At 38.3% G+C, this 19235-nt stretch overlaps 2 protein-coding genes across 5 annotated transcripts in view; both read left to right on the top strand.

The window, feature by feature from the left end:
* The window catches only part of LOC131433665 (neurexin-4), a 51390-nt gene that overhangs the window by 5784 nt on the left and 26371 nt on the right, over window positions 1–19235 (top strand). For all 4 annotated transcript variants that reach the window (XM_058600180.1, XM_058600177.1, XM_058600181.1 and 1 more), the window contains exon 2: window positions 7137–7256. In XM_058600180.1, the coding sequence (XP_058456163.1) occupies window positions 7137–7256 (120 nt within the window). The remainder of the gene's footprint in view (window positions 1–7136; window positions 7257–19235) is intronic.
* LOC131433666 (L-aminoadipate-semialdehyde dehydrogenase-phosphopantetheinyl transferase) lies at window positions 10480–17721 on the top strand. The gene is made up of 2 exons (XM_058600182.1): window positions 10480–13140; window positions 13205–17721. Exon 1 carries the CDS (start codon window positions 12080–12082, stop codon window positions 12959–12961), a length of 882 nt encoding a protein of 293 aa, XP_058456165.1. The 5' UTR covers window positions 10480–12079; the 3' UTR covers window positions 12962–13140; window positions 13205–17721.

The raw sequence follows: 19235 nt of genomic DNA, 5'->3' as shown, positions 1-19235 counted from the left end.
CCGAGATTTGAAAATACTTTTCATCGTCCGCATCTTTTTTCAGTTGAACCCATTAAAATGTGATGTCAATCACTTCAAGCGGGCATGTAATGAGCAGGAAATTGTCGAAAATACATCTTGTTTGGGAAATCTTTGTCTTCATCAGGGTACAAAGGGAGAATCCTTAGATGCGGAAAATTATCTTTTAATAGGCTGGTCATTAGAATGAATAAATTTGGTCATTTATAGGTCCCGAATGTCATCTCACCCGGTTCTGCTCACTTAACCGACCGAAGGAGCGGACAGTTGCTGCATTGTTTGGGTTTCGACGTCCAAAAATCAATTATTAAGCGAATACTAAAACTCCCTTGGGAACCGTCCAGATCCACTGTCGGTCGGTCGTCCTGCGTTCGGCCGGCGCTGCTTGCTTTTGTCGTCATCGATGTTGTTTATGAGCTTGGGTAAACGAAGACATGAGGGGGAAAAGCCAATAAAAATCACAATATTTTTGATCTGCACCCTTCTAGTTTTTTCCCCTTCTGTCGCGCACTTTCGAACGTTCGAATGTTCGATGACGGCCGAACGTGCCAAGGACGTTTCTCTGAATATTGAAGTGGTAGAGTTCGCAGTACTGACAAGTCGGACCAAGACCCTCTTTTTGGTAGCGGATCGAGCATTTTAGAAATGCGAGCAGGAAAAGAAAAAAAGGCGCGTAATCTTCACTGAAACCCAACACACGCTTTTCTTTTACTTAGGGCAAATTGAGCTTCGTTAGGCGGCCGTGTTAGTTCTGTGTTGCTTTCAAATTTGAAATGAATTTACTAGTATGCTATTGAGAAAACGTAATTTTTATACCAATGTTTCAAATGACTTCTACCTTGAATTGACAGATTCACCTTAACCTAAGTGCTGGCAGAGGAAAGGAATACGAGCAAAGGCAAATCATACACGGAAAGTTGATAGTCTTTATGGTATGCCACATGCGGTGGCGACAGTTGGGCCTTGTTTGCGGTTTTCTTTACACTAATATGCATTGGTTCTTACGTATGAAGGTAGAACTTTCAATTTCACACAAACCCAGCTGCAAGTGAATGGTGTTGGATGAAAATTTAATGTTTATTAGCATCAAAACAAATCGTGGGATGCGAGTGAGTATCTCTCGTTTTTTTCTTTGCTAAACAATGGTAGAACTGGACAGCTGTGTTTAGTTTGAGATAGTGAAAAAAAACAGAGTGTCTGTTGATTTTTGGATTTCGGGAAAGATGGTAGATATTCTAGACCGTCTACAAATAATTAGCAAAAAGCAGATGCGGGGAATCCAGTAGACAAATGAATCTTATAGCTGAAATTTAAAAATTTTTGCTTTTGAAAACGATAATTTTAACACCAATCAGAGTCCAAAGTCATAGAAAATACAGCGGAGGAATGGACATTAGAATAGGTGAATGACGATTCGCAAAACTACGACTTTTAAACCATGTTACAAGTCTTATTTCTGGCTTTTTTGAACGTGAATAAGCAAAATTGTCGAACTTTAGGTCAAGATCAATCAAACGAAATTCATAACATACCAACAACCATTCCAAGAAGTGCATTGTTTAACGTGATGTATGAACAGACCACATCATTGAGCCTTACTTCTTGAAAGAGCTTGACCTGGTTGCTGCTCCGTTAGTGATTGGGATTAGCTGGAATTGTACAGAGAATTTCTAGATGATCAGACCTGGGACTGGCAAATCATCCTATTCTGGCAACCCCATAAGGAATGGGACTGGAAGAAATGACCCTGTTCCGGAACCGAAAATCAGATCCAAACAAGGTCAAAAACAGTCTATTTTTAAAAGCGTAACTTTTATTCGAGCACTATTTCCGGTATTTCCTGAACCAGGAGCTGGAAACCGGTATAACGAACCAGCAACTGGTATAACCTATAAATTGAAACAATTTTCTTACGTTTTTGTTGCATTAACGCTCTAAATGACAGGTTGCAATTTCATACACACTACCCTGTATTTTCGGAACTAGAAGCCGGATCTAGACAGAATTTTTCGTCATCTTATGGATACATAATACTTTTAATTTAAATCCGAGTTTACGAAAATCGGTCTAACCGGTTCTGAGAAATTGGGGTGATTTCCGGTTTGGAGTACTCGAACACTTTTCCGGTACCTCCGGTACTAGGAACGATGATTCGGCATACCCGACATCTACGTATTTGATAATTAACTAACCAGACCTGTCCAATCGAAAAAATATTCGGCTAGTTAATAATATTTAGATCGATTTTTTAGTGTCATGTTTAAAAACACGCTCCTAAAAATGAAATTATTATTTTTATCAGCCTGTTATTCCGGAACCGGAAGTCGTCTCCGGATGCAATTCGGTAGAGTTATATGCGATTGTAAGACCTTTAATTTGAACCTAAGCTTATGAAAATTGGATGAGCGGTGTCTGAGAAAATCGAGTGCACTTTTTTAGTTCATTTTGCACATTTTTCTCCGTTACTCCAGAACCAGAAGTCGGATCTAAATGAAATTCACTAGCAGGCTATAAGGTCTTTAATTTGAGTCTAAGTTGAAGAAAATCGGTTAAGCGGTCTCTTGAACCGGAAGTTCGGTCTGGGTAAAATTCAATATCAGGCTATGGGACCAATAGAGCTTTCATTTGAATCTAAGTTTGTGAAAATCTCCGAGAAAATCGAGTGCATTTTTTGGTTACATACACACACAGACATTTTGCGTACTCGACGAGCTGAATTGAATGGCATATGACACTCGGCCCTCCGGTTTTCGATTTTCACAGTGATTTCATAACCCTTCTATATGAGAAAAGCAGAAAATGCGGCAGGGGACGCGGATGAAGTGAGCTCATCACCATCCATTGAGTCTTACTATTGGAAAGACGATGAAAACTCCTACGTCGTGGCCAATGGGAAAAAATACCGTTCGTGATAACTGAATATTTCGCCCAAAATCAAGAATTGGATTAGGGGTTGACAGAAGGTTTCAGCAGGACGGTGCCGTATGTCATACTGCACATGACACCATGCATCATCTTGTGATTTGACTTTGTTGGACTGCATTTTGTTTTACTATTTTCCGTCTTTTATCTGCCAAACTAGATACAAGCCAAACTAGATTGTTACATGATGAAAGCAGTCCGCAATTTGTAAAAAAGTGAATCGAAATTAAACGATTAGAATGGGTCGCCTGAAGCGTAACAATTTTTAATACCACAACAAGCTCATTTAAGTATCAGGTGTACAACTTTGCTTCCGCCGTTTTCCGATAGATGACTTTTCTGTTATAATTCGAAAAAAATGAAGCTGAAGCGCATCGAATGCTCTCAGAAACTTACGGTGATGTTGCTCTGAGTAAAAGAACGTGTCGGGAGTGGTTTCAACGTTTTAAAAATGGTGATTTCGATGTCGAAGACAAACATGGTGGTGAAAGAGAAAAAACCTTCAAAGATGAACAACTAGAAGCATTGCTTGATAAAGATTCGTGCCAAACCCAAAAGTGCTGGCCGAATCGTTGGTAGTGAGTCAGCAAGCTATTTCAAAACGTCTCAAGGCCCTGGGCATAATTCAGAGAGAAGGAAACTGGGTACCGTACGAGTTGAAACCGAGGGACATCGAGTGTATGTGAGCAATTGCTTCAAAGACAAAATCGTAAGGGTTTTTTACAATGAATCGTAACCGGTGATGAAAAGTGGTAGTGGTATCGATAATCCTAAACGCAGAAAATCATGGGGAAAGCCCGGGCATACCACTTCGTCGGAGGCAAAACCGAATATTCACGGCCCCAAGGTTATGATTTGTATTTGTGGGATCAGCTCGGTGTGATTTACTACGAGCTCTTAAAATCTGGTGAAACCATCACAGCAGATCGCTACCGAACGCAACTGATGCGCCTTAGTCGCGCTCTAAAAGAAAAGCGGCCACAATATCAAGAGCGACATGACAAAGTCATCCTCCAACACGACAATGCTCCAACACGACAATGCCTCACGTCGCAAAAATGGTCAAAAAGTACCTGGATACGCCGAAATGGGAAGTCTTACCTCACCCGCCGTATTCCTCAGATGTCGCACCTTCTGACTTCCACCTATTCCGTTCGGTGGCACACGGCCTGGCAGATCAACATTTTCAATCCTTCGAAGAGTAGGAAAAATGGATTGCTTCATGGATAGTTTCAAAAGAGGACTCCTTTTTTCGAGCCGGGATCCGAAAATTGCCGGAAAGATGGGAGCAAGTTGCCGCTAACAACGGACAATACTTTGAATAATACATCTGTAAGCACTTTTTCGCAATAAAGCTTTTAGTTTTGGAAAAAAACGGCGGAAGAAAAGTTCGAAGAAAAGTTCGCTCTACGAACTGATCTACCCAGAATGTTAAAATTATTTCTCCCAATAGAATGAGTCAATCGATGTTATTAATCAGTAAATCGAAAACAAAGAGCTATTAAAGAAATACTCATCTATTTTGCGAAACATGTTGGTTTATGAGAGCAATTGTAACTCCGTATTCAAGAACGCCAGAATACTGAATATAAACATTATAGAGGCAATACACATCGTTGAAATAATAAAACTTCAAAGGCTTTCGTTGTAACAAAAAAACAAAGATGATGCCGTTCTGATCACATATTCATAAGACCTTTTCAATGTCCATTTGTAGAGCAGCACAACCCACAAGTCTTACGATGATACAATATTTTTTTAGATCATCTGCATACACTACTTAAAATGACGACATTCAACTGTATAGATCATTCACGAATTGCATTAGAAGGAGTGGCTCGAGGTGGCTCCCTTGTTTCTTGTGAAGAAAAGGAAAAGTCATATTAGTTGATGGCCATACATACTTGCACACTTACATTTGCTTCCAATGGTGTTTTTCCGTTTTCGAGATAGTTCTCGAAAATTTCACCATGACATTCCCAAAGAATCGACTTCATGAACTTTCCGCTCTATTCAGTCTCCCTAGACCGCATCGGAGCACTCATACCGACGTCAGACCATTGGTGGGTAATCTTTCTTGTATCTGGCGTATAATGATGGATCCTGGCTTCTCCAACCGACACCAAATGTTCAACCGAATCTAATCACCATAGCCGAACATGCATCCGAAATGTGCTTGCGTTCATCCTTTTAGTCCTGAGTATCATCAGTTCAGCACACACCTGCTGCTATCTTTTCTATCTGCAGAATCGAAACCAATACTTCACGGTGAAATCTGAAGTAGCACCAACATCAAAAAATTCATCCTCTTTTGCCTCGCAACAATGCTTTTGAAAAATGATAATCAGTTTGTATTTAGAAAGGTTATGCAATCACTGAGAAAACCGACTTTAGAACCGTAGTTAGGAGGGCTTAGTATCATATGAATTTCAAAGTATCATTTGTGGTGACGATGTGAAAATTGTGACGATTTGGAACTGTGCTAAAGATTGCTCCAAAATACGGTTCTTGTTAGTTTGTTTCTGAAATACAAATTATCAGTAGTTAGAAAGACAGTTTTTAATAAAACTTAACAATGTGTATGAAAACTGAATGTGTAAATAGTATATTATATATATAAATCGATGAAAGTGTTCGATTTCGAAAGAGGCCAGGGCCCCTTGACCCCCCCCCCCCCTTTGGGTACGTACCTAATGGAAGAATTCCCCTTATAAGTTCAGGGTGGCATATCATTAGGCATATGATTTTTTAAATTTCGTATATAGATGTCATCAGTCACGTACCCAGAGGGGGGCCCGAGGGACCCTGGCCCCTCCTGAAATCAAAAACAGATATTAAATTATTTAGAAGATCTCAGACATGTGTTACAGAAAAAAATAAGACAGTAAACAGATCCAGTGGAAAAGTTTATAGTGTGTTAAAAACACCCGTAAAAAGCACACCGAAAATTAGGTACATAAGCAATCTTCAGTAACATTATTTTTTTATCCATAATCCATAAGACCATCCATTCTTACATTTGTGCAAATCGTCCTAGTCATCTCTGAGAAATTTATGTGAGTTCCATTTTGGAATTTTTGACTACTACTAAGAAGATTTTTCTGTTGTAGCATCGTCACTCCCAATGACGAATTTGAAGTTTTATACTCATCACCCTGTGTACCCAGACCAGAGATGCAAAGTAAAAATTTTGAATATATTCATGCAGGGCTGAAGAAGTCTGTACTGTCTGAACTCCAAGTTTTCTTCAAAGAATGATGTAAGGAATTGGTATAGTGAACAAAAAAGACCGCGGCTGCTCGACCATCTGTTCGACAAATAATCAACAAATTTTGCAAACTAGAAGAGCTTGAATAGTTTAAAAATATTTGTTTCTTTTTACATCGTGAACACATAAGAACATCCTATTTACATAAAACACACCTTTAAAATTGAAGGTTTTAATACTCATCACTCAGTTTTTCCGGAACCAGAAGTCGAAGCCGAACTATGGGACTATATGATAAAAAAAATGTAAAAAATCGATCCCTTCCCTTAGACACATATAACTTCTTGCTTCAATCTTTCATTGTGCAATCCAAAATATGTGAGTACAAAGTTACTTAAATTTATAATTACTCACACTCACTCTTCAAAAAAAAAAAAAACGAAAACTACTTAAGACACAAGAACCATCAGTTAGATGCTTTCTTTCTTATTTGTGGGCCCCTCCCGAAACGAAATCCTGGGTACGGGCCTGGAAGTCATTATATAAATAAATTCTGCTCCTGTGCCTGGGGTTGAGAATCGATTCCAGGTAGGGTGCATGGAAGACGGCTATCTAACCCATTATGCAGTCATACTGTACACTAAAGTCGTACAGAATAAACGAAGCTACATTTATACCGGAAAATTTGACCTGAAGTGGTAGAAAAAGCATGGATTGTGATGTTATTTTAGAATGCGTTTTGTCTTAAACGAATGGATTTGACTGGTGGCACTAAAAATGTTGGCCACCTTTTGTTCGATAGAAGTAATCTCATTGGACTAAATGATTCTCATCATTCTTCCTGAACTGTTCGAAATTTCTAAAACTGCCTATTAGTTGAACGGTTAATGTTGATTGTTCTAAAAAACCCGCTCGCAACCTATATATAATTATTCTGTCATTTGTGCTTTATATTAACCTTATGTTTGTTTTTTTTTTTCTCAAACAGAATATTACCAAAAAGATTCCTACTCCGAGTACAACTGCAACGAACCGCTGCTGGAGTATGCCAAGCTTTCCGCCACATCACAACTACGGGAACGGGGGCCGGAAAATGCCCGACTGAATGGTGAGTACTCGCTGTATACAGCTATGAAATATTTTTCATTTTTTGAAGTGTTTTACTTTTCTTCCTATTTTTGTACTCTGTTGCTCATTTGCTGCTCCCTTCTCGGTCCTCCAAACCGGATCCACTTGCCCACTTCAAAGTTTCGGATGCGCAAGTTCGTTCGGTTTTTCGCGTGTTGGAAATTCTGTTTGCTGTTTTGCTAAAGGTTTATTTGGGTTCGCACCCCCTTTCCGTTTGCGAGTGTAATTATTTTTGATTCTACAATTTAAGATATTTTACTATCACATGATTTACGGTTTGTTTTGTTTTTCTTCGTTTTCCTTTGTATATTATTTTCCCGGTGCAACAAGCTGTTCCCTTTTGTTTGTGTTCGCTGTCTGTGCTCTCTTTGATATATAGGGATTTCGCAATGTTTTGCAGCACTAGCATTTCCACTACCCTCTTTGCTGCACATTATCTGTCGGTAGAAGCATAAGGTGATGATTTGTGAACATATCGATCGGTTGTCAGTTGCTCCGTGGGACTCAACTCAGTTCTGCTGTTTTGCTATTGGAACTCAAAAAACATATGTTACCTGACCATGTTCCAATGCCCGTTGTCACGCAGTATGGTTTGCGGATCTTTTTCCGGTGGTCTGGTGGGAATGTCAGGAAGGATGTCACTAACATCGAGAGTGGTCGGAATATCCGCTGAATGAGTTTTTAATGGTAAGGTTCAACATATTCTATGTTCGATCTATCATTCATCAATAATGACAAAATAATATTTCTTCATTAATTAAAAAAATATGCATTTCAAATTTTTTTCTTCAGTATACACATTTTGGACACAATTTTTATACAATTTTTTTCAATTTTTATGCAATATTTTTCAATGCAAGAAATACTAATGTGCGCAGAAAATAGTAAGACTTTTCATAGTTTCAAAACTCTTTATTTATTCTTCTATATTTATTTCGTCTTCCTCGAAGGCCCCAATACACTTGTGCAAACATTTTTGCAATCGACGAAACAGTTAAAGTCAATTTCCGGAATAGTTAGTTAGGATTTGCTATATAGCCTAAATCAGGCGAATTGCCGAGCGATATTAGTTGAATTTTGGGTGAAAATATCACGAAGAATCAATGCAGTATGCGACGGTGCATTATCGTGGTGTAAAAACCAAGAGTTGTCCGCCCCTAATTCTTTTCGGAATTGGGAGTGCACTACACCTCGATAATCAAAGAATACTGCCAAAACTGCCGTCCTGGGCGTGGTTCGTCGTCAACGCGTTCTCGACTCTCTTTGAACAACTTGTACCAATCAAAAACACTTGCTCGCGATACACAATCATCATCGAAGGCCTTTTGCAACATTGTGATTGTTTCGGCACCAGAAATTTCATTCCGCACACAAAATTTAATGGAATTTCTTTGCTGAATAATTTCACTAATTGTAAAAATCGTCGATTGCACTTCTAATACTTCAGAAAAAACAGACAGGCTGACAGTTATATAAACATAGAATAAGACGAATAAGAAATATAATTCAAATGTCTTACTACTTTTTGCCCGCAGTAGTACATCTTCAAAAATTCAAAAAAATTGCAATCCTCTTTGACAATGCTTAAAATATCCCTGTTTCTCAAATTTGTCAAAAATCAGAAAATGAAAATAAAAATAAATAGAACCACCCTTGCTTCGTCGCTGCCATATCGAGGGGTTAAAATTTCGCGATAACTATATCCAGGTTTAACATGTTCACCCGACTATAACCTTTGGAAAGCGAGAAATTTTTATCATTTTTTTCTCTAATTCAGATTGGTTATTACTTTATTCGTTGTAGTGGCGTCTCGTCCTCATGTGCACCTCGTGCACTGCACAACCGGTTGAATTGAAGGAATGAACTGCGTCTCCAACCTCATCCAAATTCAATTATTTTTTTGAAACCTTTATTTATTCGATGAAAGCAGGTTGGATCGCACCGAAATTGCGTGTATTTACACGCATCTCATATACATCAGACATAAAATTTCAAGTATCTGTTGTCGCTGTGTTAGTGTCTTTTCCGTGCACATGAGTTACTGAACAGGTTCAAGAAGAGAAAGAATTACTCAGCTCAGCTCTGAGATTTGTTTGTTTAATAGAAAATCCCATCCGTTATCTCATTGTATTGAAAAACACAAGGGAATCTCTATTCGTCAATCCTTAGTTTTCACTTTTTCACTTACAACGAACTGTTACATCTGCTATCATACCACATAAGCAGTGCACAACTAGTCAATTTTGTCACGAGACGCCACTGATTCATTGAAAAACGTATTTATTTCATTCAACCACAAAGCAAAACGCTCCAACACTATATACATTGCACTTTATTGTGAAGAGGAAAATTGTGTTTCCATTTCTTTAAAGAATTCAACAAAAAGGCACGATGAGCTTCATAAGTTCGACCGGAAATGATGGCATGAGAGATAGAAGTGGTGTGTAATCCTCGCTAATCGATTTATCGAATTTTTAAAATAAATATATTTGCATATAGTACTAAAGAACCACAGCTCAACATCCAAAGAGCCGTATATGGTTCGCGAGCCGCAGGTTGCCGACCCATGTACTGGTACATTATGTTTGGACGTTATATTTTCAATCAGGAAAAAAAATAAATATTTAATTTTTAACAATGCGGAAAATGATGACAATATTATGCTAAATCTCGTGTTCCATTTTTTGATTATGATCATCATTGATGATCTGCAATGATTTTCATTTTCTGGAGATCAATGATCAATGATTCGATATGAGTATCGTGATGATTTTTGTTCATCGATATTTCCGGCACTGATCACCGGAGTAGGTGTTGAATAAGGAATCAGAACAAATTGGCTGTAAAATGTTCCCTCTGATAGCATCTCATCGTTTTCCTGAAATGTGGATATGCACTGACAAACGGCACAATCAAACAGGTCTCCAATATCCAAAAAGATTCATACGATACTGAATATTCTGCGACAATTTTTTAATTGCAAGTAGGGTAAGGATTCATTACCTGTCTGTACCTTTAAAATTTATAAACTGGAAAACAGTAGAATAGCTTACAGTTTTAGCTCACTGTACACAGATTCGTCTATGTGTGAAACACCCAAGCATTCACTTGCAAACTGGCATGCACGAGACATTTCACGTGGAAAGTTCGACTTACTGCACCGTCATATTAAAGTAAAAATACTATGAACTTTTGTTATTGGTAGAATAAAATTGATAGAATCGTGATCAGTCCTTTTCTTATTATCCTTCATAATAAAACCCAGCATCTTTCTTGTTTCGTAAGACGCTGTCAACAGATACAGTCTCTGTGCACCCAGCCATAGGGCTTCAGTATTTTTATTGGACTGCAGTGTCTGCCTCCAGTTTTATTGCCATGTAGGTTTCTCACTTGTAATGCAATACGTTGAAAGGGGCATCAGTTGAACTAAAAATTATCTGGGTTAGGTAAAAAGGGGAAAGAATGCAGAAGAAGAAGAAGGTTCTGAAAATCGATCGAGCGTCAGACTGTCTGTCTATTCTCAGCGGTGCATTATTTCCGTTGCTTTACAGAATATGTTTTTGCATATGAATTTCCTGCCGCGATGCTGCATAACATTTTATTTTGCGTTTGGCATTTTTTCCAATACATACGAATACTCAACTTTTCCAGTATTGTGCATGTAATATATTAACGTATGGTTTCATGGTTATTATTGATCATTTGCTAGAATGTTACTACCATTTACCTGAGTCCTGAAAAATGTGTCAATCAATCGGCATCCCCCAGAGGTAGAAAACACTGAACGGAAGCGATGAACCGTGACAGTTTAAAAACTCAAGCTATCGAAAGATGCTTTGTTTTCATTACCCATCTCTTGCAAAACTCATTAGCATGAATAATTACCAATATCATTCGGCGGCGCTAAATGATACGCGACAATTGACTCCTCCGTGTATTTTTGCACCCAACGAAGCATGCATATTATCTTCACTGCATTTCTACACCTCTTGGGGTGTTTCCAACAGTTTATGGTGATGAGGTTCATCATCGGAACGGTGCCGGTTGCTTAGATCCGCCCGTAGTATGTGCCTAGCAAGCCGAGAAAATCTTATTAGTGAATTAAGATACAATTTTCCCCGACACCCACACCAACACGCCCACTTAACTCGTGCCGAACCCTCGGTTCTCGATTGACACTTAGTGCAGGTGTCAAAGCTGCTACTATGATCGAAGAGAGTGAGCAATGTCGTGATTTTGTTTACTATTCGCCGACTCATACGCCACTCAGCGTGAGTCATGCTGTGCCATCGACGTAATTCTACACAAACGGAACGATTTGTCGATCATCCAAAGCCGTTGCCTAGATTCCGCAATTGAGTACACAAGTTTCTGTTGAGCAGGTTGATTGACCTTATGCCTTATGTTATTAAAATTAGGTCAACCATTTCAATTTATAATGTGTTACGATATGTTGCTTAGCTTTATGTTGGCCAGGTTATAAAATCCAATAAGCTCTGCAGTATTTTCCACCCAACGGGGCGAATCTCGCCTGGCATTGATTTCTCTTCGCCCCATGCTCTCTCATCAAACCAATACAGCAAAGTTAGTCGCAGTGTGTGCGTGTCAACAAATTTAGCTCACGTTTCATTATTTGGCCTGATTGACAACCCTGGCTGTCAAATGTTCACGATTGTTTAATGATATCATAATTTTGCGGTGGAAGTTCGTGTTATTTACCAATTTCGTGAATCCAAAATTTCGTTCTATGTTAAAAAACGAATCCAGCCGTTACGTTTGCTGTGTGCCTGGTGATTAGAGGAGATGTCATTACGCAACGGTGGTCACGTCCGGTGGGCATTCGATCTGTCGGGATGGCGACCTACGTTGACGGATTTGCTACTGGCGACGTCGTGCATTCAACCGGAGGAAAAACAACGGTTGGCCAAGTTTGTATTTCGTGACGATTTTAATGCCTCGATCATTGGACGATTGATGATGCGACGGTTCGTCCAGCTGGCGACCGGACTACAGTACGACCGAATTCAGTTCGGTCGTGATGTGAAAGGAAAGCCATACCTGAAGAACGAAGGATTCATGGTCGATTTCAATGTATCCCATCAAGGCCGTTATGCAGTACTTGCTGGAATGTTGACGTCGGGTGACGAATCATTAGAACTGGCTGCAATGCCGAAAATTGGCGTAGATGTGATGAAAATCGAGTACGCTGGGGGCAAACCACTGACGGAGTTTTTCCGGCTAATGAACAGAAATTTTTCCGATGAAGAATGGAGATATATTCGTAGCAGAAATCACGAAAGCGAACAGATCGAAGCATTTATGAGAAACTGGTGCTTGAAGGAAAGTTACGTGAAAAATGTCGGTGTTGGCATCACCGTTGATTTACGGAATATTAGTTTTACAATTAAGAGTAACATTCTGAGCAGGAACAATGTGATCTGTGATAGCACTTTAAAAGTAAACGATGAATTTATGAGGAACTGGCGATTTGAAGAATCTCTTATAGATGAAAATCACTGCGTAGCAGTAGCTTTAGAGAATGTTCCCCCACACGTCGACTTATCGCAGAACTGTTTTGAAATTCTTGATTATTCAGAACTGATGGAAGGAAACATACCACTTTTGGCTAATGATGTAAGCTATTGTGAAACAGTTGCTAGCAAGGACTATAAGAAAGTGAAATAAATTCGTTTCAATGTATTTATCCTCTTTCCAATTGTTTTCGAAATGATGACAAGTATTGATAAAACAAGATGTTTTACAAGCAGTCATAAACCGCAACTGCTAGAAGTAATGACACAAAGTCACGAAGAGCTTCATCGAGGGACCCTAATCGTAAATTTTGTCTGCAAAAGCAATTTCTGGTTGGTTGGAAATTTGGTTTTGTTTGATCCATACTCGATTTATTCGTTGTTGTCTCTACCCTAGAATTTCATTTCCGACCAACAGTGGCACGCTCTACAAGTGACGAACGGTTCGGTATAAAGTTTCATCACACTTCCGATGGGTGGTGATTTCGCGGCCTAGTGCACGTTTGGACAGAGGCGACTGCAAACCGCTTGCGAATGGTTTATTAAATTACACTAAAAGCCCGGTGAAAGCGTGCACTTTGGCTTAATTTCCTGTCGTCACGCAAATGGTTGGATTCGCGCGGATGTTTTTTCTTCAATTTAGCGTAATTTCCTGTGAATCCAAGCTGCACGGGACAACCAGGACAGGATTCGTTACTACGGATTAGCGATTTATTACCACTGATAAACCTGGTCGAGGTGCACCATTTTGCAGGTTAGCTGCGGTTGTTCAACTATCTCCTGGGAATATCACGTGGTTAGCTGTGTTAGGGGATGGTATCCCATCCCGAACGTTGCTCAGTTGGTCGCCACATGTGCATTTGTTTGTTCATATGGCAACATTAGCAGGGGAGGGAGAAAAGAGATATTTGTTAAAACGTGGTTTCCGTTTACTGAGGTGAGTTTATTCCTAGAATTAATAGCCATGTGAAACGACCGTGGCTCTAGCTAATTTTAGATTTTTTTCATAAAAGTCTCTTCGGGAGTCTTTTGACCGGTTCCAGTATCCTCGGGGATATTTAGCCAAGTGATTAATTTATTCATAAGAAACGTTTTGGTAAATTTTGCACGTTCATATATACAGTGGGGTCTCGTATAACGCGGATTTGGTTTTGCTGGTATTCGTTGTTGCCGGATTCATTATTGCCGGAAAATCGCAATATACGAGACCCAGAGCATATGGGATTTCGAGTGATTGGGGCTGTGAACGTTTATCTCGCTTCGGTCGACAGATAGAGCCACACAATCTTCGGCAAACTTGTTCTAGATACTTAGACCAACAATTTAGTGTAGTTTGACAGACAATTAGTTGAGAACTGCTCCGCCAGAGGCGCTTTGAAAAATGCATGATATAAATCATTCGCTTAACACAGACAACACCAGTTTATTCTTCACATATTATAGTATTTTGAAAAATGCGAGAATTCAAACAGCAAATGATTTGACTCGGAATCTCTCCATCAGATGTAGTTAGTGTGCCTGAATTCACATTTTAATTATCAGAATTATGCTCTTATCAAAAAACTTGAAGATATGGAGCGGTTTTTTTTGTTTGAAAATTGTTAGGTTTGTCAGGGTATACATTATGAAAACCATGTTAGTTGAGAACTTGTCCACCGAATGGCGCTAGTGGGCAATTTAATGATAGAAAATTTATAATGTGATATCTCTAAACCCTGATGATGAAGAATGTTGGTGTCTTCGGAAAGAATGCTCCGGAGTTCAGAACAGATCAAATAATGTAAACAGTATTATGTAAACTGGTGGCGCTAGTGTGCAATTCAAGGTTGGAAATTTATGTTGACTCATTCAGATGGTTTCTTCGAGAAGTTGTTCTAGGGTTTCAATACCTATTAAATGATTCACTGAACAGTTCGTTTGTATCTACATAGTAGTCTTCAGTAACTGAAAATCAGAATAGTTTGCGAGAGTAATGTCAAATGTTAGTCAAATCAAAAACTGTTTTCCTAGAATGCGCTAGTAGGCTACAAGAGTAATCATATGAATAAGCTATCGACATCTAAAATTTAAGGAACTTGAGAGTGTGGAACTCGAACTTTATATTAAAGTTTTAATTATTTGTATTGTTAGATATAATGAGGTGGCTGCCGTAGTCTATAGAGTTATAGATACAAATTATGAAGTCGGGAGATCAAAGTTCGAAACCGGGTTTTTAATCACACATCAAAGTATTTTTCCCCTCGGCCACAGCAGCCCATAAAGGGAAAAAAATTATTGTATTGTTAGATATAATGATAAGTACATGAAACCTGAAATGCATGGCTTTTTTAAATTTTATTTTATAGCGACCGCCAATTCATTAACATTTCTTGAAAACTTATAAATTGAATATAGTGTGTTAGTGGAGACTAAAAGTGATATTTTAATTAAAATTAGTTGAGAACTGTCTCACCAGAACCGCATTGAAAAAAGCATGAACAAAATTATAATGCATTTAATACTATAAAGTTGGATTACGATTTTCATTATTTGGAAAGGTGGGGGTCCTAAACCATTTTCTGTGCAAAACATTAATGTATTCAAAAGTAGTCACTCTACCAGGTGGAGCGTAATGTTTACAGTATCTATCAGAATATTCGTTTCGTTTACACGAAAGTGCATAATAGAGGGTGTTTCAGTATAAAATTTGTTCTCTTCGCATAGCATATGCGCTAGTGCTCGATACAACGTAGATTACCACATATCTTAAAAGTGTGATAATTTAGAATCTATATATTGTGAGCTGATTCACGCAATTCTTGAAAATGGTGCTGTAGTTTGGACTCCATATTGTTAACTCGACATCCAACGCGTTGGAGCCATTCAGAATAAACTTCTCCGGTTCACTCTTTGTTAGAGATGGTCGGGTATAGAAATTCTTATACCCGAACCCGACCCGTATCCGAGTAATCAGCAAAAAAAATTACCCGTACCCGACCCGTACCCGATTAAAAATTAAAAAAATTACCCGTACCCGATCAATAATAAAAAAAAATTACCCGTACCCGACCCGTACCCGATAAAAAATAAAAAAAATTACCCGTACCCGACCCGTACCCGATTAAAAATTACCTGTACCCGTACCCGACCCGAATGAGTAGTAAAAAGTTTACCAAAATTCAGGATGGAAAAAATAAAGTGTTTTAGATAGCGAGCCGTATCAGGCTCTAGTTGGTAAGTAAAATACATTAAAATGCCTGTTTTACATTTAAACATATAAATACACTGTGAAGCATGAATAGATTTCCAATGTCTTTGGTACTTTATACTCATTTACAAATATCAACAAAAGAGAATAAAATCTACTCAATTTTTTCGAGAAGCATATTCACCCAAAGTGTCGTAATACCTGTTGTATTCAATTTTGGGTAGGTATGGTTTTTACGAAACAGTGGTTTTTACAGCCTCCTGGAACCCTCAACGAGTGAACACGGTGAAAAATCACTCATTGAGATTTTCACTTGTAGTCCAGTGAAAAGAAACGAAAATTAACTGGCAATATAGCCCAACTTGCTGTGCCATCAATCGGTGTCATTGCAATTGAGGTGACACCATCCAGAAGTGAAGAATAAGAAGAACTTCTATGCAGATTATCTGAAATAAATTTTCATGTTTTTATGGTTAGAATCCTAATGATTTATATGAAAATTTTGAAAATCCAAACAGCTTTTAAATTTCAGTCCATTAAAACCTACATGAAAAGTAGGGTCTGACCGTAACATCTTATACCGTTTTCGTTTATTGATCAGAGCAGCCCGAAAACTGACCCAGAGTCGCCCAAACAACGTTTGATATGTTTGTTTTAGCAACCTGAGGTCGCTCTAGATCGGACTCCAATCGTGTAGTTTCGCTCTGAAAATTTTCTCGGGTCGCACCACGCATCCCTGCAAGTTTGTTCATTTTTCTTTTTTTCATGAGTTGTTTAGGGCGCGTACCACGTGTTCGTTTTACTCGGAGTCAGAGTCGCCCGTGTCTAGGATCAAAAACGAAAACGGTATTAGAGCTAAGGCAATATGTCTTATTAAATATGTTATAAAAAAGCAAGGTGAAAAATATTCACATAACTTTTCACGTAACTATGATTGATCGTTTTTCTAAATGAGGAAAAGAAATGTTTTTTTCTGGAAAAAGATGCCAGTTGTCAGGTCTGGTCCTAGGCGCGAAGGTCAAAACCCCTTCAATCAAATTGTTTATTTTTCGGAAGAACTGTTTTGGAATAAAAAATTCTCGTCAACGTGTTAACGTATTTATGTGAAGTACAAATGGTCGGGTAATCGATCAGAAAAAAAATTTACCCGTACCCGACCCGTACCCGAGTGAGCAGTAAATTTTTTTACCCTACCCGACCCGTACCCGAGTGAGCAGTTATTTTTATTTACCCGTACCCGACCCGTACCCGATTGAAAATAAAAATTTTTACCCGTACCCGACCAAAAGCCCGTCGGGTACGGGTACGGGTCGGGTTTCGGGTAAAATACCCGATACCCGACCATCTCTACTCTTTGTAGTCTCATTTGAATGGATCCCTACAATTTTTCCAGCCATCAGAAGCGTTATAAATTTATCGATTTGCAATTTTTATCCGTTCGCCCAAATGTCTCTTAGGCCGTTTGCGTAACCGATTTTGTTACAATCTCGAGCTGATTATCCAGACTTGTGAAAAAAACTGAATTTAGACATTCTCATCCATTCTTGAACATTAATTCAGCATTATCTGATTACGGATTTTGAATAAGTATCGTCTGTTTATTCATTGTTCCCAATTTTTAATGAACAGCCTTTCTAGTTCTTAAGTTGTAGGCTCAGTTATAGGAGGTATCGTAATCAGTTATAGCTATCGTAATTCGTAGACATGAGATTTGTTGCCTGATGATGAACGAGACTATGAAATTTTCGATTTACTGGGCTTATCCCAGTTCAATAAAAATAAAAAATTTAAATAAAATAAAATAAAATAAGCAATACATGTCACGATTTATGTACTTAACTTTATATCTAACTATGTAAATAGACAAAACCTCAGATTTCAGATGTCGATATTCATCTTAATACTTCAGTAGCTTACTAGCGCCTTCTAGTAAAACAGTTTTCAATTTGTATATACATCACACACTTATTGAAAAACTGATTTATAATGAAAACTCATTCATTGAATGGTTATCGAAATCCTACACACTTAGAAAATTTCGCAGAATTCGGTAATTTTTTACCGAATTTTCAACAGCTGAACGTTCGGTAATCAGTTCGGTATTTAAATTGATTACCGATCGTTCAGTAACTGCTGAACTGTCAAACAACTACCGTAAACTGTAAACCAAATGGATTTAACTGATTGTTATGTAATTTTTAGTTTATTTGTTTTCCTTTGGTTAATATTCTGGATTTTCGGATTTAAAAAAATAACGCAAATTCACAAAAACGAATGCAGAAAATTCCAACCTGTTGTTGCTATGGTTTTATTCTACGAAAAAATTAGGTCAAATGTTCCGGCTGACCGGAATTATGAGCGCCTTCCAAAACACTGCACAATCCGTCGAGTGCACCAGAAATTACCCTCGAACGATTTGTGTAGGGAGCAAGTGGACAAGTGATACAAAATTATTTTGTGCCTATAAATAAACAAAAAGCTTTTAGTGGTTCTAATGTTTTAAAAATTTTAGCACCTGTACCTCAATTCATTCGATGAACTCTTCAAGATTTTTTTCGTTTGGTTAATAAAAAGACAGTTACTGAAAATTTTAATAATGTTAATAATGTTTGACAGTTATTTTCACGACCATCTGGTTTCACAGAAGTTCGGTTATTGGAAGATAATTTTACCATACGGACAGTATGCTTTTTACCGTACTCGGCGACTATTCAGATTTATCGTATGAATTGTATATCTATTTTCAAAATTCTTTAATGAAAATCTACGTAAAACTGATCGTCCGGTAAAAATTTGCATAATTATTGTAAAATGAAACTCATGTACCGAAATATCGGTCATTTCTATAGATTACCGAAATTTTTCGTCAAAATATTACCGAACGAAGGAATTAAATCTTAGTGTGTAAACATCCTCTCGAAGAAATCATTTTAATAAGTCAAAATGATCTTGGGTTGTAGCTTGATGGGTTAGTCGATGCCTTTCATGCAGCCCACCTGTGTTCGATTCCCAACCCCGCACATAGGACCCGAAAGTTTTTCTGGTCCGAAGAGTCGAATGACCTAAAGGGTCAAACCACTATGAAAAAATTCCATATGCTCTGGGTCCCGTTTATCGCGGATTCGCTTTTCATGCTCCCGGTGAACCGCGTTATAAGAGACCCCTCAAAAGCAAAGTCGTGGCATTACATTCCTTTTGTGGGATTTGGCCTTTCTATTTCAACAGACTTCGTAGCCGATTC

This window comes from Malaya genurostris, chromosome 3 (genome assembly GCF_030247185.1).
Source record: "Malaya genurostris strain Urasoe2022 chromosome 3, Malgen_1.1, whole genome shotgun sequence".
In the NCBI taxonomy this organism is placed as follows: domain Eukaryota; kingdom Metazoa; phylum Arthropoda; class Insecta; order Diptera; family Culicidae; genus Malaya; species Malaya genurostris.
Note: the sequence above shows the minus strand (reverse complement) of the source record. Positions and strands in the feature narration are given on the sequence as shown.